This window comes from Delphinus delphis, chromosome 3, assembly GCF_949987515.2.
Source record: "Delphinus delphis chromosome 3, mDelDel1.2, whole genome shotgun sequence".
Taxonomy (NCBI): Eukaryota; Metazoa; Chordata; class Mammalia; order Artiodactyla; family Delphinidae; genus Delphinus; species Delphinus delphis.
Genome location: NC_082685.1, coordinates 131,966,268 through 131,992,335, shown reverse-complemented (window position 1 = coordinate 131,992,335; position 26,068 = coordinate 131,966,268). Strand labels below are relative to the sequence as shown.

Sequence of the window (26,068 nt, the reverse complement as noted above, 5' to 3'; positions counted from 1 at the left end):
TATACATAAACCAGCCAGAAATCATTCATCTCCACATGAGCCTCTCAGGTGAGGATCGTCGTTTCATTTCTCTCTCCAGAAACAGCGCTCCCTCCCCCTCCCCCACCCCCCTGCCCTCGTCTCCCACCTGTGTCTTCCGTAAGCTTGTAAGCTTGTCCAGACGTGGAGGCATCATCAGGCCAGGTCTTCTAGTCATTCCACTGCTTGCAAAGCAATCATTTATACGCATTTGGTGTTTGGTCTGACGTCTTTTTGATGCTGGAGCGCCAGCCTTTGTCTCAATGAATCACTTGTCAGCAAAGGTTGCAGCATTCTAGGCTGGATTTCACACCTTCTGGAAGGGTTGCCTGTGATGTAAGTGATCTTAGGCCTTTTTGAAACCACCACTTCCCCCACTTCCCTATATCCCATGAGGAAACAGGGGACTGAGGGAGACCTGGGAACCTGATGCTTATTCAAGTCTTATTTTCATTTGTCAATGTGTACCTTGTCCCTGTGCTTGGAGCCGGGCTTTCCTCTTCGGGGACAATATTGTCAACTCACCTCCACGGTTGGAATGTTGCTGCTAAAAAGAACCAGGATGAACGATCTCTATAGAATATTTTGAGAGCTTCAGAATAAGAGGGAGAGATTTTTGAGCAAAAAAAAGAAGAAAAAAAGAGGAATTCATCATTCTTTGGTAGTTTGCAGATCATTTTTTTTCCCCCAGAGGATCATTTTTTTAAAGTGCAGTTTGATGGCTGTGTCTAAGTCGGTCATAGTTGTGGAAATGTCTACTGGAGCAGTAGGGGGTCAGGAGTCAGACTGGGTTATAAACCAGGCTGATCCCAGCAAGGCATGAAATCGAGGAGTCCCCTTCCTTATTCTCCAGAATGGGCACCAGTGACCTCACAAAGTATATATGGTAAGTGAAGTTGCTCTAAACCACAAAGCCTGAACCATTTCCTTGTAAAAAGTGATTATTCAAATAGAACGTCCCATGGAAACTCCCTGCAATCTGAGGGCTTGAACAGAGGATAAAAAAGTGGGGGGGAGCTAAGCCTAAGAACATCTTTGGTGGCCTTTCTAAACCAGGACCCAGTGATCAGAGCCAGCCTCGTGGAGCAGAGATGGAATGCAAGATGGGAACGTAGAGAAAATCTGATAGAAGAATCATGCGTTCTTTCACTCTGTTTTGTTAGGAAAGAAGGATGTATGCTGGAGGGATTTTTCTTGGTGCCTTTTAAACTCTTTGCATTGGTTTTCACAGAAAGCCACTTTATGAAGAGGTCACACACGGATGAATCCCTACGATGGGAAGTCAGAAGTTCCAGCTCCGATGAAACAGAAGGTGGAAGGAAAGTTTTTCATTCAGAGAATATGGGAAAGGGGAGGGGAAACTGATATCCCATCTGAGGCTGCTGGGTCTTTACAGGGATCCTTTTCATGTTCCTAAATCAGTACAAGGGGGGTGGGGCAGGGTGCCAAAACGGGCTCATCAGTCACTCCGTGCATCTGAGCTGGAAAACATTTTAACCCTGAGATGCAAATCATTTAATCATGCTGACTCAGTGGTGACCAAAAGTTGTGAACCCTTGGGATCCAGGAATTCCCAACATGATGTGATAATGCATTTCACAGCATGAACTTCAGATCTCCAGGACCCAGGCTAAGGGAAAGAGATGGCAGGGAATCTACATTCTCCTAAAGTTTTATCCTTCCTTCCAAATGCATTGAAAATGAGGGATCCCCAAGGGCAACTCCCACTTCCCGCCCCCTCCACGTATCTTTTCCTTTCTGTTTGCACCATTAGGTCAAGAGGTTAATGAAAATGCACTCTAAAATTATAAAGACGATAAAGCCAGGCATGAATATTAGGTTTCCACTCGAGTCTGAATATTCCATCTGGACATTATTAAGAAAACCCCATTTGCTTCAAAATCTTACAGTTCTGTCCACATTTGCTTGGATAGGTCTGAGATGCTTAGGAATGTGATAACTGCTAATTACCTACCTTGGAAACAAAACTAGGAATGCAGGTTGCAAGCTTTCCGTGTAGTTAAATAATGTGTCGGGTTAATGTTGCATTTGGACCAAACAAGAGCTGGGATTTGTATTTTTCATCCTTCTATTATGTATTTTTTCCCCTCCCCTTCTTTCTCTTCTTCGTCCATCTATCTTTTAATTTTTCTTTCTCTTTTACGGAATACTCTCATCCTTAAAGATGGACCTATAAATATTGTACACAGCATTTCCTCCTGAGTCACTTAAAAATATTTACTTATTTCCTGAGGGCAACAATCCCCATTGAAGGACATAGTTCATTGCACCAAACAGCCACTCTTAGAAAGTTGCTTTTACAGCAGATATTATAAAATGATGCTTTGATTGAAGGATGACACTTGACATTAACATCTCGACTCTGCTTACCCATTCTGAAGGAATAGCTCCAGTGAAAGTAAATTGCTGCTGAAGACAAACCAACTGGAAAAGACACTTGCGCTTTTCTTCTTTTTTTTTTGTCTCTTAAGGTTTTCACAATGGCTTCAAAGGAAATGTGAATTAATCATTTGTTTTGACCCAAGAGCAGCAGAACTTATTTTGAAGACTTAAACAGGCAACACAAATGTAAACAGAAATCTGGGACTCCCAAATGCTAAAGCTGGAAGGAGTCAGTCTGAAAACATCAATTCTACTCAGCGTTTATTTTCATTTGAAGATAGTGGAAATCATATATAAATCACGGACAATACGAGTTCTTCTTGCCTGGCCATTGTCCACATGAATCTGTTAACCTCTAAGTACAGATACAGAATTTTTTAATAGAAAGACAGGGCAATATGGCAGTTAATTAGCAACTGATACTGTAAACTACAGGAGATACAAAGTTCTGTCATATAAATTAATTGCCATTACAAAAAGGCAACTGCTTGAGCTAAGAAGGTACAAAAACTGATAACTTCCATAAATATAACGAGAAGCTAAGTGAAGAAATACATAACAGACTGTTTTTCCTATATAATATTTGAATATGCAAACTAAGACACCTGTGGCATTTTACAAGTAGGAATACGACAGACACGTTCACCCACCACCCACCCACCCATGTCCGTCCAAGCCCTCTCCCCTCCCCCTACGTGGATTTCCCAAACACGGCAAATTCTAGGGTTACAAGGACAGGATGCCGCACGGAAGCAGCAAGACTGCGAGCTCTGAACTGCTAGACAAAGAAGGAGCCTTATTGACAGTTGTAAAGCATTAGGCGTCAGACAGAAACTTGTCAAAAACAGCTGTTGTTGGGTACTGATTGATAATGTTTTCATTCTGACGGCTGAGACACTGCAGACAGTCGTGGGTCTGAGAAGAAGCCCATCCCTGGAGCACACATGAACACACACGCAGACAACGGGAAGTCATTTAACAGATGTCTTACGAGCACTCAGCCACGGTATCTTAAAAAGATAACATTCTACATTTAATGAACTTGCAGAGAAAGCAATGCCTAATAATCATTTATGTTTCATAGAAGATGAGCACAACAGGACGAAATAAAAGCAGGACTTTTGTAAGTGGTCATCGGAATAAAAGTTTTGTGCTGCTCACGGATTATATAAGGTTGATAATATTCAAGGATGCCGTAGATAAAATTTGAATGTGAATCTTTTTTGATCCACTCCATTAAAAAAAAAGCTTAAAAGAAGTGTTCGATGTTTCAAAGGTAATGATTTCATTAAAATCCACCTACAAGATCAAACCACAAAAGCAAAATTTGAATGACATATACCTTCTGGAGAATTACAAGGTATTACATCACCCTGTAATACAGTGTGAGTGTGGTAGTTGGGAATCAGTCGATGCTACCTAAAAATTGCAAACATGTTTTTATTGCTCAGGTGAAGGGAGCAGTCTTCTATCATTTGGTCACTTGGTATTTTAAGTGGCCCAAAATCTGCAAAATGTGCCAAAGAGTATTTCATCCATTAACCTCAATATCCATAGATTATTCCCGATTTAGAAAAGGTCCAAGGTGCCAAAACTTAGTAAACCTGTACATTTATCTGTATAATTTTATCATTTAAACTAAATGAAAAAAAAATTAGTTCCAAAGACTGAATCTAGGCCTTAAAATTATTTATTTGCTGCAGCCCCAGCACATTTTTAAGGGCATACTGAAACCCCTGAAAATAGAGGTTTATAAAAGAAATACTGATAGACCTTAAATTACTGGATGGGACATTAACAGACTCCATTAAACTACATTAGCACTTACTGAATGAATACACAGATGATTCTGCCTTTATTGTCTTTGTCAAATCCACGCCAGCTTAAGCCCTAGCCAGTATAAACTATACTTCATTTGGCTGTTTAAAAAATTTTTTATCTCTTATTTTAAAAATTATTTTCTCTATTTCAATCAGACGTAAGATTTTTAGAAAAAGATTTTTAGAAACATGTTACACTGCAGCTCGACTTTACATTGGGTAATTTTTCCATTAAAAAAATATTTGAGGACTTGATGGAATAGTAATCAGCGATGCATGCATTGTGCCTAAATCTCCTCTAACTCTTCTTGAAAACAGAAACAACGTCTTTGCTCTTAAAAGAGGGGATTGAGGGAGAGTTCAGATGTAATTAAAAAAAAAAAAAGAGTAGGCAACTTGTCTAAGTTCTTCCAAGTCAATTTTACTATGGCAGGATACTCGTTTCTGGTAAGGTGATTAATTGAAGTTTTTGGTGCTCATTTTTCCCCTATACGCTGTAAGGCCAGTATACAGAAAACTTAAAAATAAGATAAGATAAAACCCCCTAGAGATCTTGAAAATGATACCCATATTATGGGGGAGCCCTAGTCACACAGTACTCCACCCCAAACCCAGGGTAAATGAGCCGAGGTTCTCGGTCTCCCTGAGTCTTCCATAAGGGATTTGATTTCTGGGAGCCACGAATTCCATCCATTTTAGCACACACTAGAGAAGAGACGCTTAGAACAACAGAAGGAAGAGACATGCGGTGAAGATAATCAGTGGTAAACAGAGAATAAATTCTCTCTCAGTAGTGTATACTTGACGGTAATGCCGATGATAGTTCACCTGATTTACAGAATATTCACTTTAATAGAGGGATGAGAGTCTGAGATAACTGGAAGAAAACAGATACTGAAGCCATTAAAGTCTTGATACCAAAATAAAATTAAACGGAGAAACTAACATGATAGGTTCAAGGCCTTGTGGGAACCCATTTTCTTCACCAAATTTCACATTCTTACAGCTTCATGGTCTTTTTCTTCTAACAAATTTATCAGCTGAGAGAAGCTGTCTTTCAGTGCGTCCATGTCATCCAGCGAGCAGGGCTGCAGAATCCAGCGTTTTCCACGTGCAAGTGGTTCAAGTTCAAAATATTTTTTGACCTTAATTGGGGAGGGGGGGAGAGAAATATGTTATTAATCATCTCGGAATCTTTCTCATACCGAAATTTTGTGAGTAATGAAGTAGGGGGATTTTAAGAAGTTATAGGAACCATGATGGCCGGGACTTGCTAGAATCCCATCCACAGCTGTGGTTATAATGTGGGTTATATGTTGTGACCCAGGAGTGTCTTTTTTAGGGGTGAATGACCCCCTTGCAAGCTACCATTCCATCCATTCACTTAACGGCATGGGAGGTCTGACGAAGTCTAAGAAAGAATTATATGTACTATGGCACGGAGCAAAAACACACTGCAGACACCAAAAAGTTGCAATTCAACCAAAATAACTCTAGCAGAGTAGCTTTCACTACATTACCTTGTTAACTTATTAAATTGGTGACGGCCAATAACATGTACACTACTGATTACACAAGACAATTATTTTGACCATCAAATACACACACAACAACAACAAAAATAATTTAAATAATCCTTTCTCTCATTTAAATACATGTCTCTGGCATGTATTTCTGAGACCTGGGAAGGTGGTTTTCTAAGAAAGAGGATAGAAACCGAGTGTATGTATCTGCATATATAAACTTATATAAATACACGTACATACATAAAGTCTCCTAGCTTTTTTTTTTCTCCCAGTCCTGAATTTTCAGGGAGGGGAAAATCAAGACCTTATAACTGGTATGTAAGGTGGAGCAGTTGCTATCTGAAAAATCTGTTTCATTAATAACAGGTCACAAGTCACCCTTACTGTGTACGAGGCTAGGATACTGACTAATAACATCCAGGATTACCAACTCCTGACTGTGAATAAATATCAAATTATTATGGCTTTCAGAAGTATTGATTTTCTCTCAAAGGGTATGATAAAGTACAAAGTTCACGAAGTTACAAACACACACACACACACATACACACACACAAACACACACTACATCACACAAGAAAAGGACATTGTATTTATAGCCCAGCAGGGTTTACATAACATCAAATACAGTGAGTGGCAACATCAGAAGAGGCATTGTTCAAAGACATTCTTGGTCAATGAACTGTGTTAAATCTCATGTGCCATGGAGAATCCCCAGGCCCTACCTTAGTCAATACCTGACCCAGAAAAAAAAGGTGTCCCAATCTGATGCCACTTCCAAATGTGGTTTCATTTTGCTTTTCTCATCACAAGCACCAGACTACTGTTAACAGCAGAGACACACCATTCAAAGTGGTATTAATATGTGTGTACATTTTTTATGTGAGTAAGAAGATATAAATAACACTAAGTTTTTATGGTAATTTAGGAACCACAAATATGCTAACATTTTACAGTTCAAGTGTGTCCCAGAAGTACTCCTAAAGATGTCTGCAAATTCATAATAAATACCACTCCTGAAAAACAAAAGAAGCCCTTGAGAATGGAAGGACTCTCATTAATTCTGATTCTGAAGAGTAATGGAAAGCTCACCTACAGACCAGAAAATGGGTCCACAATTTCAAGACAATTTTTGGCCAAGGTATTTTACAAATCATGTGGTTAAGAGGATTCCCTCTTATGGAAAATGTAGACTCCATTCTCTTAGTTTCTTTTCTTCAGGGCTCTGAAAATGACTTACTTCAAAAAGAATATGAGATTAGGAACCAAGACGGTGGAGTAGAAGGACGTGCTCTCACTCCCTCTTGTGAGAACAGCAGAATCACAACTAGCTACTGGACAATCATTGACAGGAAGACACTGGAACTCACCAAAAAAGACACCCCACATCCAAAGACAAAGGAGAAGCCACAATGAGATGGTAGGAGGGGTGCAATCACAGTAAAGTCAAATCCCATAACTGCTGGGTGGGTGACTCGCAGACTGGAGAACACTTAGACCACAGAAGTCCACCCACTGGAGTGAAAGTTCTGAGCCGCACGTCAGGTCCCCAACCTGGGGGTCCGGAAACAGGAGGAGGAATTCCTAGAGAATCAGACTTTGAAGGCTAGCGGGATTTGATTGCAGGACTTTGACAGGACTGAGGGAAACAGAGACTCCACTCTTGGAGGGCACACACACAAATAGTGTGTGCATCGGGACACAGGGGAAGGAGCAGTGACACCAGGGGAGACTGAATCAGACCTACCTGCTAGTGTTGGAGGGTCTCCTGCAGAGGTGGGCAGTGGCTGTGGCTCACCATGGGGACAAGGACACTGGGAGCAGAAGTTCTTGGAAGTACTCCTTGGCGTGAGCCCTCCCAGAGTCCGCCATAAGCCCCACCAAAGAGCCCAGGTAGGCTCCAGTGTTGGGTTGCCTCAGGTCAAACAACCAACAGGGAGGGAACGCAGACAAACCCATCAGCAGTCAAGCGGATTAAAGTTTTACTGAGCTCCGCCCACCAGAGTCAGCTCTACCCACCACCACTCCCTCCCATCAGGAAACTTGCACAAGCCTCTTAGATAGCCTCATCCACCAGAGGGCAGGGAGCAGAAGCAAGAAGAACTACAACCCTGCAGGCTGTGGAACAAAAACCACATTCACAGAAAGATAGACAAGATGAAAAGGCAGAGGGCTATGGACCAGATGAAGGAACAAGATAAAACCCCAGAAAAACAACTAAATGAACTGGAGATAGGCAACCTTCCAGAAAAAGAATTCAGAATAATGATAGTGAAGATGATCCAGGACCTCAGAAAAAGAATGGAGGCAAAGGTCGAGAAAACGCAAGAAATGTTTAACAAAGACCTAGAAGAATTAAAGAACAAACAAACAGAGATGAACAATGCAATAACTGAAATGAAAACTAAACTAGAAGGAATCAATAGCAGAATAACTGAGGCAGAACAGATAAGTGACCTGGAAGACAGAGTGGTGGAATTCACTGCTGTGGAACAGAATAAAGAAAAAGAATGAAAAGAAATGAAGACAGCCTAAGAGACCTCTGGGACAACATTAAATGCAACAACATTCTCATTACAGGGGTCCCAGAAGGAGAAAAGAGAGAGAAAGGACACAAGAAAATATTTGAGGAGATTATAGTTGAAAACTTCCCTAACATGGGAAAGGAAATAGCCACCCAAGTCCAGGAAGCGCAGAGGGTCCCATACAGGATAAACCCAAAGAGAAACATGCCGAGACAAATAGTAATCAAACTTGCAAAAATTAAAGACAAAGAAATTATTGAAAGCAGCAAGGGAAAAATGACAAATAACATACAAGGGAACTCCCATAAGGTTAAAAGCTGATTTCTCAGCAGAAACTTTACAAGCCAGAAGGGAGTGGCATGATATACTTAAAGTGATGAAAGGGAAGAACCTACGAAAAAGATTATGCTATCCAGCAAGGATCTCATTCAGATTTGATGGAGAAATCAAAAGCTTTACAGACAAGCAAAAGTGAAGAGAATTCAGCACCACCAAACCAGGTCTACAACAAATGCTAAAGGAACTTCTCTAAGTGGGAAACACAAGAGAAGAAAAGGACCTACAAAAACAAAACCAAAACAATTAAGAAAATGGTCATAGGAACATACATATCGATAATTACCTTAAATGTGAATGGATTAAATGCTCCAACCAAAAGACACAGGCTTGCTGAATGGATACAGAAACAAGACCCATATATATGCTGTCTACAAGAGACCCACTTCAGACCTAGGGACACATACACACAGAAAGTGAGGGGATGGAAAAAGATATTCCATGAAAATGGAAATCAAAAGAAAGCTGGAGTAGCAATACTCATATCAGATAAAATAGACTTTAAAATAAAGAATGTTACAAGAGACAAGGAAGGACACTATATAATGGTCAAGGGATCAATCCAAGAAGAAGATATAACAATTGTAAATATATATGCACCCAACATAGGAGCACCTCAATACATAAGGCAACTGCTAACAGCTATAAAAGGGGTAATTGACACTAACACAATAATAGTGGGGGACTTTAACACCTCACTTACACCAATGGACAGATCATCCAAAATGAAAATAAATAAGGAAACAGAAGCTTTAAATGACACAATAGACCAGATAGATTTAATTGATATTTATAGGACATTCCATCCAAAAACAGCAGATTACACTTTCTTCTCAAGTGAGCATGGAACATTCTCCAGGATAGATCACATCTTGGGTCACAAATCAAGCCTCAGTAAATTTAAGAAAACTGAAATCATATCAAGCATCTTTTCTGACCACAACGCTATGAGATTTGAAATGAATTACAGGGAAAAGAATGTAAAAAACACAAACACATGGAGGCTAAACAATACGTTACTAAATAACTGAGAGATCACTGAAGAAATCAAAGAGGAAATCAAAAAATACCTAGAGACAAATGACAATGAAAACATGATGATCCAAAACCTATGAGATGCAGCAAAAGCAGTTCTAAGAGGGAAGTTTATAGCTATACAAGCCTACCTCAAGAAACAAGAAAAATCTCAAATAAACAATCTAATCTTACACTTAAAGGAACTACAGAAAGAACAACAAACAGAACCCAAAGTTGGTAGAAGGAAAGAAATCATAAAGATCAGAGCAGAAATAAATGAAATAGAAACAAAGAAAACAATAGCAAAGATCAATAAAACTAAAAGCTGGTTCTTTGAGAAGATAAACAAAATTGAGAAACCATTAGCCAGACTCAGCAAGATAAAAGGGAGAGGACTGAAATCAATAAAATTAGAAATCAAAAAGGAGAAGTTACAACAGACACTGCAGAAATACAAAGCATCCTAAGAGACTACTACAAGCAACTCTATGCCAATAAAATGGACAACGTGGAAGAAATGGACAAATTCTTAGAGAGGTATAACCTTTCAAGACTGAACCAGGAAGAAATAGAAAATATGAACAGACTTATAACAAGTAATGAATTTGAAACTGTGATTAAAAATCTTCCAACAAACAAAAGTCCAGGCCCAGATGGCTAGACACGTGAATTCTATCAAACATTTAGAGAAGAGCTAACACCCACCCTTCTCATACTTCCAAAAAATTGCAGAGGAAGGAACACGCCCAAACTCATTCTATGAGGCCAACATCACCCTGATATCAAAACAAGACACGGATACTACAAAAAGAAAATTACCAAAATCACTGATGAATATAGATGCAAAAATCCTGAACAAAATACTAGCAAACAGAATCCAACAACACATTAAAAGGATCATCCACCACGATCAAGTGGGATTTGTCCCAGGGATGCAAGGATTCTTCAATATACGTAAATCAATCAATGTGATAAACCATATTAACAAACTGAAGAATAATAACCATATGATCATCTCAATAGATGCAGAAAAAGTTTTTGACAAAATTCAACACCCATTTATGATAAAAACTCTCCAGAAAATGGGCATAGAGGGGACCTACCTCAACATGATAAAGGCCATATATGACAAACCCACAGCAAACACCATTCTCAATGGTGACAAACTGAAAGCATTTCCTCTAAGATCAGGAACAAGACAAGGATGTCCACTCTCACCACTATTATTCAACACAGTTTTGCAAGTCCTAGCCATGGCAATCAGAGAAGAAAAAGAAATAAAAGGAATACAAATTGGAAAAGAAGAAGTAAAACTGTCACTGTTTGCAGATGACATGATACTATACATAGAGAATCCTAAAGATGCCACCAGAAAACTACTAGAGCTAATCAATGAATTTGGTAATGTTGCAGGATACAAAATTAATACACAGAAATCTCTTGCATTCCTATACACTAACGATGAAAAATCTGCAAGAGAGATTAAGGAAACACTCTCATTTACCACTCCAACAAAAAGAATAAAATACCTAGGAATAAACCTACCTGGGGAGACAAAAGACCTGTATGTAGAAAACTATAAGACACTGATGAAAGAAATTAAAGATGATACCAACAGATGGAGAGATATACCATGTTCTTGGATTGGAAGAATCAATATTGTGAAAATGACTATAATACCCAAAGTAATCTACAGCTTCAGTGTAATCCTTATCAAGTTACCAATGGCATGTTTTATGGAACTAGAACAAAAAATTTTAAAATTTGTATGGAGACACAAAAGACCCTGAATAGCCAAAGCAGTCTTGAGGGAAAGATACGGAGCTGGAGGAATCAGACTCCCTAACTTCAGATTATACGACAAAGCTACAGTAATCAAGACAATATGGTACTGGCAAAAAAACAGAAACATAGATCAATGGAACAAGATAGAAAGCCCAGAGATAAACCCACGCATGTATGGTCAACTAATTTATGACAAAGGAGGAAAAGATACACAAAGGAGAAAAGACAGTCTCTTCAATATGTGGTGCTGGGCAAATTGTACAGCTACATGTAAAAGAGTGAAATTAGAACACTCCCTAACACCATACACAAAAATAAACTCATAATGGATTAGATACCTAAATGTAAGACCGGACACTCTAAAACTCTTAGAGGAAAACACAGGAAGAACACTCTTTGACATAAATCACAGCAAGATCTTTTTTGATCCACCTCCTATAGTAATGGAAATAAAAACAAAAATAAACAAATGGGACCTAGTGAATCTTCAAAGCTTTTGTACAGCAAAGGAAACCATAAACAAGACCAAAAGACAACCCGCAGAATGGGAGAAAATATTTGCAAACGAATCAACGGACAAAGGATTAATCTCCAAAATATATAATCAGCTCATGCAGCTCAATATTAAAAAAACAAACAACCCAGTCCAAAAATGGGTAGAAGACCTACGTAGACATTTCTCCAAAGAAGACATACCAATGGCGAAGAAGCACACGAAAAGCTGCTCAACATCACTAATTATTAGAGAAATGCAAATCAAAACTACAATGAGGTATCACCTGACACCAGTTAGAATAGGCATCATCAGAAAATCTACAAACAACAAATGCTGGAGAAGGTGTGGAGAAAAGGGAACCCTCTTGCATTGTTGATGGGAATGTAAATTGATACAGCCACTATGGAGAACAGTATGGAGGTTCCTTAGAAAACGAAAAATGGAATTTCCATATGATCCAGCAATCCCACTACTGGGCATATACCCAGAGAAAACCATAATTTAATAAGACATATGCACCCTAATGTTCACTGCAGCACTATTTACAATAGCTAGGTCATGGAAGCAACCTAGATGCCCATCAACAGACAAATGGATAAAGAAGATGTGTTACATATATACAATGGAATATTACTCAGCTATAAAAAGGAACAAAACTGGGTCATTTGTAGAGATGTGGATGGATCTATACACTGTCATACAGAGTGAAGTAAGTCAGAAAGCGAAAAACAAATATCGTATATTAACGCATACATGTGGAACCTAGAAAAATGGTACAGATGAACCGGTTTGCAGGGCAGAAATTGAGACACAGATGGAGAGAACAAATGTATGGACACCAAGTGGGGAAAGCCGCGGGGGGGGGAGGGGGTGGTGGTGTGATGAATTATGCGATTGGGTTTGACATGTATACACTGATGTGTATAAAATTGATAACTAATAAGGACCTGCTGTATAAAAAATAAAATAAAATAAAATTCAAAAATTAAAAAAAAATTAATGAAGAATTGATGAGTCAAAAAAATATATATATATGAAATTGCTTGTGCAACGACCAGCACCAAGGACCAACCTTGCCGCGCCAAGAGAGGGGCTGCCAGTCAGTGGACCGAGGGAGCTGTGGGCCAGCAGGGAGAGAGAAGAGCTGGTAGGAGCAACAGGTGGGGATCATGTTTAAATCTACAGCTAGAAGGAGGAGGTGGCTGCTCTAAAGAGTTTAAAATCCGAGATGCTAGTCTCCTTGATTCTGCCACAAAGACAGGTTTCAGATCACGCCACTAAGTGCAAAACTGGGGAAGCCTGTGCTTACCAAACAGTCTGGTATTTGATCAACGATGCCTCCCATCAAGAGTGGACAGCATGTCACATGCAAATCTGGTACACGAAGGAATTTGTACCCTTGTCACATTTTATAACCTCGAATTTAAAAGGACAGCATTTTAAGTATTGCTAATACCTGGGAAGAGGACTAGTGGCAAGAAATCCAATACTATTAAAATAAAGACTAACACAGTAAGTGCATATTACTAACACTACTTCCTCCGAATGGTTTACTTAAAAATTCACAGAATTCATACTAGTAGCAGATTGACAGCTAATTTAAAAACAACGTTAGATGTAAATAATCACAAAATATCATAACTTGTGATATTTTGCAATATGGATTAGTCACAAAAGCACAGTAAGGATTTTAGCCACTCATCAGGTTGGTTACTAGGCAACTGAAAATATAGTCTATGACGTAGGCACACTTGGAAGATAATAAAGATGTCCAAAGGTAGTTATGTTTCAGAAGTTGTTCCTGATGAATATTAAACATGAGAAGGAAATGGAAGCTTCAATTACAGGGTGGTCACCAGATGAAGGAGCCTATTGGTGTTAAGCTGGCAAATACGGCTGGGTAACCTGAGATGTTCACATCTGTAACCTACGTGGGTACCTAATTCTGCCATATTCACCCTACTGGTATCCAAATGATTCCCCACCACTCTACCTTTATAATATCATTTTAAAAACAAGTTTGGCATTCCAATGATACTCAAGTACAGTAAGTGACTACGTTTGCCGCAAGAACATAGATTTTCATTACCCAGAGTTTTATGTTTCTGAAGCCAAAGAGTACAATACAAGAGAGGAGAAGATGAAGACTTAATGTTCTGCCTTGAACTTTTCTCTTTAGGATAACATTTTTTATTTTGTTTGCTTGTATTAACCTGAAGTTCACATTTTACCGTCTCCCCTCAATTACTACAATAAAAATGACCCACTGTCACACTTGACTTGTCCATGATTGCTTTCTCTGTCTTTCTGTATGCCAATGTATAATTTTAAAGAAAGATGTTTAAGTTTGACTAACATAAATCATATGCTTACATGTGCTTACATAATAACCTTATTATTTTTAAGGTTTAAAAAAAACTGCCTATGATGCAAGGATCTATTTTTTATGATCGACATAATTTTTTAAAGGTTATTTTCTTATCAAGATAAACATTTTAAAAATGATTCAAGAGAAATGAACCCAACTCTTTTGACTGCTTTATCAGCTACTTAAATGTCATGGCTAACTGGAAACTGCTGGAATTAGGAGCTGGTGGTTGTTTCACATTGGCCTCTGGTGGTGGCACTTGGGGGAATGACCTCAGAATACAGCTGCCTGGCAACGTGTGGTCATCGAGCTATTTTCGGGATGGCCACAGAGAGTGGGCATTTGTTAGTGGCCATGGATCCGCCCTAGAAATAGGAAAACAAAGCCACTATAAGTTGCCAACCTATTTTAGCTATGTCATCAGAGCCCTTTCTTCACTCACAAAACTTCTGGGTGATTTGAATTACTGCATTGTTATCCACACATTGCATTTACTGTAAAGTCCTAATATAACAGAGACAAACCGGCACCACCTCATTGCTGACAATGTTTGTAGCAGCTGTTGAACCTGTGAGACATTACATAGCATAGGAGACCCACTCATTGGGTAGGAGATGTCCCTTATGTTTCCTTGAGTAGAGAAGTAACAAAACAATTCTTTCCTACTTACAGAACCCCTAATGGGGTTGTAATGATACTCCCTGTTTTGCCTATCTTGCCCTTACTTAACATTCAAAAATTTTATTTTTAATTTCTGCAAACCTGTTGTGACTACATTTCTAGAAGTCACGTAAATAGTTTCTGAACTGAAATGATAGGTCTTTCCTTTTTAAAAACCTGCAAATCTTATTTTATTTATGACGATAAGCTGCTTGTTTTTTTCTGTTTTTGTTATTAAACCATGTAAGTAGTGTGTGGTCAGAGTTGGCCTCGTTTTCCTTTAAACACTTTTGGGGAGGCGGGTGATAGAATGCTCCACAAGGGGTTACTTAGTGTTTTCATGTTACATAGAGTTGCTTTGTAAGCTCAGATATTTATAAACAGTGCTTTGACCCACATGAATGTGTGGCAAGACATTAAAAAGGGCGTTTGTGACAATTTTTTAGGATGCACGGGACTGTGCTGTGCACCCTAGAACATGTCACCTCTAGTTCTAATGAATGCAATGCCATTAGCACCAACCGGTCACTGCTATAACTAAAAGCACCCTCTCCCCTCACACGTCCAGAATACCATATGTCCAGATCCTGTCCCTGTGGATGCAGGTATCTCTTGAGCCTGTCTGGGGCTATTAGCTTATTTTTGCATACATTCACCACGAGAGATAGAAGCTGGATATTTCTCTCCTCCCCCATCTTCCCCAGATCCCCATCTACACACAACACGTATATTCCCTCTGCAAAAAACTAGCCGATTATAACGGACCTCTCTTAAGCTTGCGGGTGGCTGTGGTGGAGTGAGGATTAGTATAAGCAGTTTCGGAAATCTGCATCCTGAAAGCTGGCTTCCTACAGCTTCATTCATTCAACCACTACCTCTTGAATGAGCCTCGTGAACATGCTCTAATGAGCTACCTGTGCCAGCGCTCCCCTTGCCAGTGCATGGGGTTCCACTGATTTGAGAGAATACTGTAAAACCAAAACAAAACAGAAACAACAGCCGGATGAGGGGACGGTCCTCATCATTTGTGTTTTTTTTTTTTTTTTGCAGTACGCGAGTCTGTCACTGTTGTGGCCTCTCCCGTTGCGGAGCACAGGCTCCGGACGCGCAGGCTCAGCGGCCATGGCTCACAGGCCCAGCTGCTCCGTGGCATGTAGGATCTTCCCGGACCGGGGCACGAACCCGTGTCCCCTGCATCGGCAGATGGACTCTCAACCACTGTGCCACGAGGGAAGCCCATCATTTGTGTTTTAAGATTACAAGTCCCCACCCTGCTCCTGGTTTCTTAGTGGCCATGAGAGACTGTTCAGTACTGTACAGTTTACAAAAGGCTTTTTCACTCAGAGCACTCTGACTATACTTCAACTGAAAGTAGGAAAAGCAATTGATTCACATGAAGAGGGATATTATTATTTAGAATAATTCTGAAATCATGTAAGTCAATTTGAATAAGAAGTATCTTGGTAGAAGATTGTTAAAAAAAAACAACTTCAGGAATAAAGGCACCTTCTTTCTTCATCTTTTGAGAAGGAATCAGGACTCACGGAGTCTAGGTTGACAACTTTGGCTCCTTCCAATTGACAGTGACAGGTCAACAGATAAGACAGATGGCAGAGACTACAGGGTGAGGATCGTCAACAAAATTCTGAAAGCCAGGAAAAATTGCAGTTGTGGATTTGATGGGTAGAAGGGAAAGCTGGAGGATGATGCAAGAGAACACAACTCAGTTAACTATCTTGAACCCAGTGGATTCGATATGGTTTCCTTGTCATAGCAATGTGTCCACTGCATGGTTTGTACTCTTTAAAGAACTGTATGAATAATGTTCTTTGGGGACAGATTCATATTGGTTCTTAACTCTTTGATAAAAGTATGGTCGGGGGGGGAGGGATAAATTAAAGTTTGGGATTAATAGATACATACTATTATAAAGAAAATACATAGACAACAAGGACCTACTGTATAGCACAGAGAACTATATTTGATATCTTGTAATAACCTATAATGGAAAATAATTTGAAAAAGAATATATAGATATAACTGAATCACTTTGCTGTACACCTGAAACTAACACAACATTGTAAATCAACTGTAGTTCAATTAAAAAAAAAAAAAAAGTACCGTCTGGATGATAAATTTACCCCAGGGCTCCAATTAAGAGGATGTTAACTGAGCCTGAATGGACTGTGCAATTTTTTTTTTTTTGCGGTACGCGGGCCTCTCACTGCTGTGGCCTCTCCCGTTGCGGAGCACAGGTTCCAGACGCGCAGGCTCAGCGGCCATGGCTCACAGGCCCAGCTACTCCGCGGCATGTGGGATCTTCCCGGACCGGGGCACGAACCCGCGGCCCCTGCATCGGCAGGCGGACTCTCAACCACTGCGCCACCAGGGAAGCCCGGACTGTGCAATTCTGCACGATATTGTCCATGACTGTAGCCGTCCTTGCTCAGTTACACCCTAGCTCCTTACTGTAGTCACTACAGCAGATGCACCTATTGTATTTATATGTCACGCTGTGGGAAAACCTTTGTATTGAAATACTGACTGTGTGCCTTCTCTTTCCAGTTCCAGACACAAGGATGTCAAATCATACAGATCGTGCAATTGGCCATGGTTTGGAGTATTTACACCGTGGAAATAGGCAAGAGCAACAAACCAGGACTTTCTCTTTCTAGAGAATTGGCTGTTAAATCCTTACCAGCACATCACTGAGTATATGCATCTTGTATGGATGTTTGCAAAGGGACCCTCTAGCTTAGCTGTCTTCACTGCAGAAGCTCATGGAACAGGCTTCACTTGGTAACCCTCAACAAAGTCAGAGAGAACTTTGCCCATGCCACGGCTCCAGGACGGGGTCCGGAGATAAAGTGCTGGGCGCCATTAAGATTCTTCGGCAGCTTGCTCAAAGAGAGGTTAGTCTAGAGAGAGCTGCACCAGCTGTTCCCCTTTTCACTGTACTGCTTTCAGGATTTTGAAATCCTTAGAAAGGTACTAAATATGTCATTAAAGGCAGAAGTAAATAATACAAGTAAACCCAATTTGCCACAGTTACAAAGACACGACAACACAGAGTAGATATTACCTTTTCACTGAGTACTAATAGGGACCAGAAAATGGCAACTTGATGTTAACCCATACGTAGTATTACTTTGGGATGTGTATTTATAATGGACGCCTGCTTTCAATATAAAAGTAGTAATATAAAAGTGTAATATAAAAGTGCAGTTCTGATAAGACAGCTTGTTTCTTAAGTGGAGGGCAGCCTGTCTGACCTTGGAATAATTAAAAACCAGACAAATGATTGCAGGTTATGACCTGGGATTGAGCCTCACCCTTATTAGAAGTCTTTCTGCCCAGGCAGTGACCTCTGACGCGTCTAGAACGCTATATGTTGTGACAATAATTATACAGAAACCTAGGCTTCCACTGCACGGGAGGATTTAGCCTGCCCCAGAAGAGCCAAATAAAATGACCCCATTTGCTTTGCTGGTGAGCTTTAGGATCTGAAAAGCACTCCTATTTTTGCTTCATTTGCTAATCTGGAATTACAGAACAAATGATCAATGCACCTATTTTCTCTTTTTGATATACCTGGGTGTGTGTGGGTGGGTTCATTCTCTTAGCCCCAAACCTTGCTTAGCAGACAATCACTGTGAAAAGCACAGACTTAGGTAGGGATGCTTCCTGTTTTCAGGGGGCAGTGAAATAGACCCAGTCTCCCCATTGGCACCCTCCTCTACTCCAGTGATTCCACCCGGCCCGCTGCAGCCTGCAGGGGTGCCTGCACATGGGCCCTGGCTCCAGCTCCTGCTTCCCACCCCAGATGCCTCCATCCACAGGTGCAAAGCAACATCTTTGAAGACCCAGCAGATGTCCTCCTATCACCTCAAGGGGAAGCCTTAATGTTATAGAAGAAACTTTGCAAAGTCGAAGTGACCTTAGTCACAGTAGCCGCTGTTGGTTCCCTCCTCCGCACCACGCCACTATGAATTCCCCGTAAATAAAGTTTTATTGGAACCTAGTCACGCTTATTCACTTATTTATGGCTGCTTTCATGCTACAATGGCGAAACTGAGTCATTGCCACAGAGACAGCGTGTCCTGCAAAGCCTAGAAGAGTTACTATCCGGCCCCTTAGAGAAAAAAAGTTCCCAAGCCCTGGCCTACCACATCCTGCAGCTTCGTGCTTTGTCCAGCAGAGGCACAAGAAGCCCTGGCAGGGGCCTCCGTGTGACCTGGCTCGCCAGCCCTCTTCCTCTCCGCTCTACCTCACACTTCAGGGGGACAGAGAAGTTGGCTTTTCAACCTGGCCAGGCCCCACTTATAATTTCAGATGTTCTCAGTTGTGGTCTAGCAGGCAGAAGGGACATCTCTCAGCAAAGCCCTATTTTTTTCTTCTCTGTGTTCAGCCTGGGTTTCTTTCATGTGGAGACTTCCTAAAGGCCACAGGGACTCCAGGGTATGGGGTAACCTGTCAGTTTGAGGGTTTTGGTGTCCTTAAGGATGGCTTTTAGTGCGCAGAAATACCAGTTATTGTTACTTTGCAGTTTTAAAAGGGATATACAATTTATTAAATTTATAGTATCTGAAACCTAGTTTTTCCTCTAACTATTATATTCAGCTTAAAAATCCTAATACTCTATTTATACATCTGTTAAGTTTTAACAAATACATTCAGGGGGCTGAATATTATTTAGGTCCATTTAAAAACTTAATTAAGTTAACCACTTTAAACATTTCAAAACTCCATTTATAAATTTAATATATTCAACTTTCTTAGACTGTCTTAAGAATCAAAACATCCTGAAGTAGTTAGGAATTATTTATTTTCTAGTAAGAATACTTAAAAATTTCTTCCATTAAATTTATATATTCAATGCCTCTCAAGTTCTGAGATAGTCTAATACTATTTACAAGTTTGAGTAAACACTCATACCTCTCCACATAGGAGGCCAATTCTGATTGCTTACACATTTTAAATTAAATTGTGCCTGCTTTCTTTCACTCAGCATAATGCTTTCAAGGTTCACCATATGCAGCATGTACCAGTACTTCATTCCTTTTTATGGCTGAATAATGTTATATTCTATGGATAGGCTGTATTTTGTTTATTCCAGGTCCATCAGTTGATGGACATTTGAGCTTCTTCTACTTTTTGGCAATTATGAATTCATTTATGTGAGCCATTACTTTCTCTTTAAAACAGACATTATCAATAGTTATTATATAAATGAATGGGTTAAGATAGCCAGACTCATCGGGGATGAAGCACCCCCACAAGTCTAAGGTGAACTCCATTTTCACCCAGATTCACTAGGATCTTCTAGTTTTACTAAAATAACACAGATTTGGGATAATTATTCTCTAATTTTTTTCATATGTATGACTCCTCAGTTCCTTGAAGGCACAAACAATGAAAAAATTATTTTGCATTCTCTAATGTATCCAGTACAATGAAACTATAATGAAAAGGCAACACAATATGTAGTATATTTCATCCCATATTAAAATGTTAGTAAAGGAGAGAAACAGAATATTGGAGAGAAGTTACCACTCTTCACAATTCATTAGGCCAAGGTTTCATATAGGAGGTGGGATTTCATGAACAGTTTTGAAACTATAGGCCTAGCTGATTTAAACTCTATTATCTACATATGCAAACAGGCAGCTGCAGTGAATTGTTTTGTAAACAGAAAAGTAAACAGCCTATCATGGAAAACAGAACCACTCAAGAAATCTCAAGACCCATAGGACACTTACGTTTTGAGCTATTCCTTTAACCTGTGTTCAAATAAAGCAACTAATTCTTATCTCAGAGAATGGAAAGCATTGACACATGCAAAAAGAGAAGCACCAGTACCCTTGTCTTTGCATGCAGGTGCAGGCATCGGCCTTTTCAACAACATCTATAACATAGCCATTAATTACAGAGGCAGCCAGCTTCCAACAGCTCACCACTTTTTCTTTTTTCTCTTCTCTCCTCCCTTTATTCCATTCTTTCAAAACGACATTCATTTTGGATACCAAGCATTTTTAGGGTGTTATACTTGATTCTGTATCTTCCATGTTTGGGATAATACTCAATTATGATTTATTTTTATTTCAAGAAGGCAAATATCAGAAGTAGGAAGGAATCTATCTATGAAAACTTTTCTCCTGGCAAGTGAATATGGTTGTTAAAAAAGTCCTACCTATATGTATGAGAGCTAGTCAAGTATGTACTAGACAGGAAGGAGAGTTAATGAGTGAAAGCCCCAAGCACATCAGAGACAGCCAATTAGCTTGTCTGAAACACAGGCTTGTAAAGCTATCAGTAACTTATAAAATGGTCTGCTACACACGAGTAAAATGTTGTTTAAATGGCTTGCTTAACTAGGTGCATTCACCATGAAATTGATTCTTTTAAGGTTATTTTTTAAACTTAATACTCATTAACTGTGCATATTGAAATGGCTGAGTGGGTGGGAAGAGGGGTAGATATCTTGCTACTGTAAAGTGCATGTTGAAGATATGAATTCCATAGTTTACGAGGTTAAGAGGTATTGGAAAAAAAAAAACAACGACAAACAACTCATCCATTACCAACAATTGTGTCTGCCTCAGTAATTGAAATGGATCAACCCAATTAGATTATTCCTCTTCTGCTTTGCTACACACTTAGACGGGGACTGGCAGATGTGCCCCGAGGACCTACCAATCTGAGAATTTATGCTTTTGTGTTACGGAAATGCACTGTTTTCCACCAAAGCCTACGATTCTGCAAAATGGCATGAGAGAAAGAAGACCCCAAGCCTGGTATATTTCAAATCCAACATGTGCCTCCGAGTGAACATCAAATTTCATCCCCCAGAGACTTAACTTTACTAAAACAGTTGAGGGAACTTGATGTTAGCTGACACATGAATGACAATCACTATATTATTTCACACTTCGAATTTGCCTTCAAAAACTCTTGTATATTTTAAAATTGGTTTCTGGCCATGCCTTATACTCGGTTTTTCCTGTTATAGAAGGCTGCATACCTTAAATACACCTCAGTCAATGATCAGACAACCGGGAGGACATGCTTCATTTTTGCAGGGTGTAACTCTTCCTCCTGCTTATTCAATATTGGTACCCTTAATGTGCTTCACCAAACCACTATCAGTTGGCCAACTCAAAGGATTCTCTGACTCAACAAAACATTAGGAAAAATATATTTATATTTACAATGGTTAAAGATACAAAAATCTTTCAAATATAGTTTATATATTCTAGTTTATTTGGCTTTTATAATGGACTATATGTCCCCTATCTCAATGTCACAGTTGTGAGGCATCAGAAAGCAACAGCAGTAGTAACAAATCAAAATCTTAATATATGGAACCCAAGTAAACATGTTTAATATTGGCCCTGTGGTACTACGGCAGCGTGCTGTCCTAACAACGGCAACATTTAGATGTTGGAGCAGATTCAAATTCTTGGGCCTTAAGCAGGAGACAGACAAATACAGCAAGCCACGCATTGCTCAGCCACCCATGCAGGGTGCCAATGGCCCTGTCCAGATGCAGAGATATTCAAGGGATGTTCCTGTCAGCAGTCTGTCCTCTGGCTCCAGCAAGGAGCCACCATGGGAACACTGGGAGGAAAAGGAAAAAGAGGAAGGCGTGGAGAGATGGGGGGAAAGGCAGAAAGAGCTGGCAGCTCCCTCCATCACATATCTGAGCAAGGGGAACAGGTAACAAATGGCCATGTTGTTAGTCACGGGGAGAAAATTTCTCTTCCTGCTGGCAGTATAGTCAGGAGCCTAATATCCTGGCAACTGAGAAGTATGAGCTTGGAAAGAGGCTTGCAGGCGGCCTGAGGAAAGGCAAGCTGAGTGGTAATCTGTCCTGAGGAATTTTAGCCAAAAAACCCCACACAGGACTAGTTGAACTCGGAATAAAGCCTGTGAAAGACAAGTCTGGAGAACATTACAATCAGACATAAAGAGAACACCAGAAATGAAGGTTCAAAAGCCATTGACTGGATTTACCACAGCATTGTTAGTGTGGACTTGGGTCCTAGTTGAGCTCTCCACAGGGTAGAAGAGGCAAGGTGACTATGCCCTGTGGCTCCCGCCCCCCAGGAGAAATTTGGCAACATCTTGAGATGGCATAGTTGGCATCTCACCCAACTATGGGTGGGGTGGGCAAAGGGAGTAGTTGCTACGGGCATCTAGTAGGTAACAGCCAGGGATGCTACCAAACATCCTACAGTGCACAGGACAGCTTCCCCTTCCCCCCAACAAAGAGCTATCTATCCCCAAACGTCAATAATGCTGAGGTGGAAAAACACTACTCTGAACTGACATTTTTAAGGCAAAAATCAAAGAACAAAAGACCTGTTAATGATTCAATCAATGGTTTATCAGCATGAACCATCAGGCTCCCTCCCTGGAATCAGGAGATGTAGCAACTGGATTGGAAAGCTCCCCAGGGAGGAGCATCAAAGGTCCACGGTACGTACTCTCTGTCCTTCCTTCTTGTTCAAAGTAGAAATCACTAGATCTTGGGGACAAGTGAGAGCATCAGATTGGCCTAAAACAAGGGCTGAAAGGAAGCAGCCACATTTCTCTCATTCTACATATTCACTGTTTTGAGTTCTGGGGATAGAAAGGTGCACAGTACAAGTCCCAGACCTCATGGAGCTTACTCAGCAGTGGAAGGAACTGACAGATACCAAGTGAAAAGGTAAGGAGCTAAGTAAAGTCAGGTAAAAATAAGTGCCATGACAAAAAAGAAGGCAGGACAGCAATAATAACATCTGCCACATAACTGATCCAAAAGAGGGACTGATGGTGTAATAGGAGTTAAAAATCAAGCAGTCACAGATGAAGACGAATATCTAGCTGGTTTCAAAACAAAATTTCATATAATTACAATTGAAAACTCTCTTGATTAACTTCCACTTAATTGTCTAGGATTAGCCGACTCTTCATCCCACCGATACAAGACAAAGATTAATGCTATCTACACAGTGAACGTCCACACCTGGCCGATATAGCACCAGCTACACCCTTGATGTTCTTGACCGGTAGACTGCTCTCTGGCCTGTCTGCTCATTTTTGCTCCTGAGCTGTCCATAATTCTCATCAAGGCAATCAGATTTGCTATTATCATTAAGTAATGTTATTAAATGTGATACCAATGAATGAAATATGAACTAGAAAAGAGAATTTTTATTTCTATGAAAAACTAAATGGGATCGGTTCAAAGAAATCTATAAAAATACGTCACTAAAAACAAACTGCTGTGGAATTAGACTTAGGTAAGATGACTCTAAAGAATTGGGAGGAGAAGGAGAAGATGGCTCCCCAAGTGTCTTTAACTATGGCTTTACTTTAAAGAAACAGGAGCTGAAAATCATAGGTAATGGCTGTGTTGCACGCAAGAAATATGATACAGAACTCTAATTAGTGGCCACATACTCAGAGAAAAGACCTTGGCCCAATATCAAACGATGAGTGCCATCTGTATGTTTTAAGTTAAAATAAATTATTTAGGGTATGTATACATTTTACTTTTTAATGCCAAGACACGTTAACCAATTCTAACTGTTCAACGATCAGTTCAGATCAGGCCAGATACGGGGGCTTCTCACTGTACATTTCAAATCGCACTTTTTATTCCGTCTGAATCAAAAACCTTCTCAGAGAGGAAGTCATTAACACCCATTTCAGTCTGAGTGAAGAGTGTTACATAAAATCATATCCACTGTCAGCATCAATATTAGAGTCTATCACCTCAGATTCTCTTGTGAAAGAAAGTAGAGTATAAATAAATAAAATTAAAATAGTCAAATCCATACTCACACACATCCACACCCCTGCAGTCTCCTGTGGAAACAGTCTTATCTGTGAAAGCAAATTATAGTTAAAACTGGATACCTCATTATTAAATACAGTATCCTTAAAAAATAATAAACATTGAGGGTTTGGATCAAGATGGTGCAGTAAGAGGTCGTAGAGTTCATCTCCCCCCATGAACACGTCAAAAATATATCTACATGTGGCACAATTCTTACTGAAAACTAACCAGAAACTGACAGAAGGACTCTGTACAACTAAGGCTGTAAGAATGATATACACGTAATTGGGTAGAAAAGGAAGGAAAGCAATTGGGTTGGGACCTGTGCCTCTGGGAGGGAACTCAGAGGAAAAAAAGATTACATGAGTGGACACCTGCCCTGGGGAGTGAGCCATATTGGGTGCCCTGGGGTCCTATGCAGGGGAGACAAGTCCACTTGGCTTTTTGAGGACCACTGAGACTAACAGAAGGGCTGTGAGAAGCCTAAACTCCACTCCTGAGAAACGTGTGCAGGCTGGCTTGCCCCTGGGGCAGGGCAGAGAGAAGTCTGCTCTAGGATACTGGCTTTCCCACAACTACCTTGCTGTGAGCCCCAGGTCAAGCTGAGCCAACTCTGGCCCCGATCGTTCCATGTCACAGTGTGGCACTGAATCTGGGATGGCCAACACTGGAGAAAAGACTCAACCTTGTTATGCAGAGGCATTAGGGTCTGGGGTGGACCCTGGGTGGTGTGGCAGTAGTCATTGTTGGCACTTACTCGAGCAGTGTCTCAGAAGCCGCCTAGATATCTGATGGCCACTCCACCACAGCTCACTCCCCTATACAGGGCTGAGAGTCCATGTGGGCCCCACCTGCAACCCCACAACAGGGCCTGGACAGCGGAGGCTGGGGGGAGTGGTTGGCTGTGAGGAACACAGGGAACTTGTACCTGAGGCTGCATCTGAGCGGAGCTGCCAGTGCCTGCATAGGCAGTGCATCAGACTTCTGCCTGCAGCTGACGTGAGTCAAGGGCCCGTACGGGCTCCACTTGCTTCAGTACTCCCCTCCTCTGTGGCAAAGGTCCCAGTGTGGGGAGAAGGAAAATACATACACTTAAAGGAAACAGAACCAGCTTGAGCGTGAAACTCAGGGCTTCTGTTACAGCAACCTGGGATCAAACCCTGGCCCTGTAGGGTGATGATGGCCACTGAGCAGAGGGGAAGTCTTGCCTCATACCTGGCACCAACTCTAGCCCCTCTGTCTCTAGTTTCACCCCGTACCAAGGTGACAGCTGCCAGCACACCCTGAG

At 40.5% G+C, this 26,068-nt stretch overlaps 1 protein-coding gene across 5 annotated transcripts in view; it reads right to left on the bottom strand.

Moving 5' to 3' along the window:
- Positions 1-2,669: 2,669 nt before the first annotated feature.
- ARL15 (ARF like GTPase 15) overlaps positions 2,670-26,068 on the bottom strand; it is a 407,251-nt gene continuing 383,852 nt past the window's right edge. For 3 of the 5 annotated variants that reach the window (XM_060009498.1, XM_060009495.1, XM_060009497.1), the window contains 2 exons: positions 24,786-24,827; positions 2,670-5,386 (listed from right to left, as the gene is read on the bottom strand). In XM_060009498.1, the coding sequence (XP_059865481.1) occupies positions 5,234-5,386; positions 24,786-24,827 (195 nt within the window). In that variant the 3' untranslated portion in view covers positions 2,670-5,233. The remainder of the gene's footprint in view (positions 5,387-24,785; positions 24,828-26,068) is intronic. The other 2 variants (XM_060009496.1, XM_060009499.1) reach the window with 1 other exon arrangement.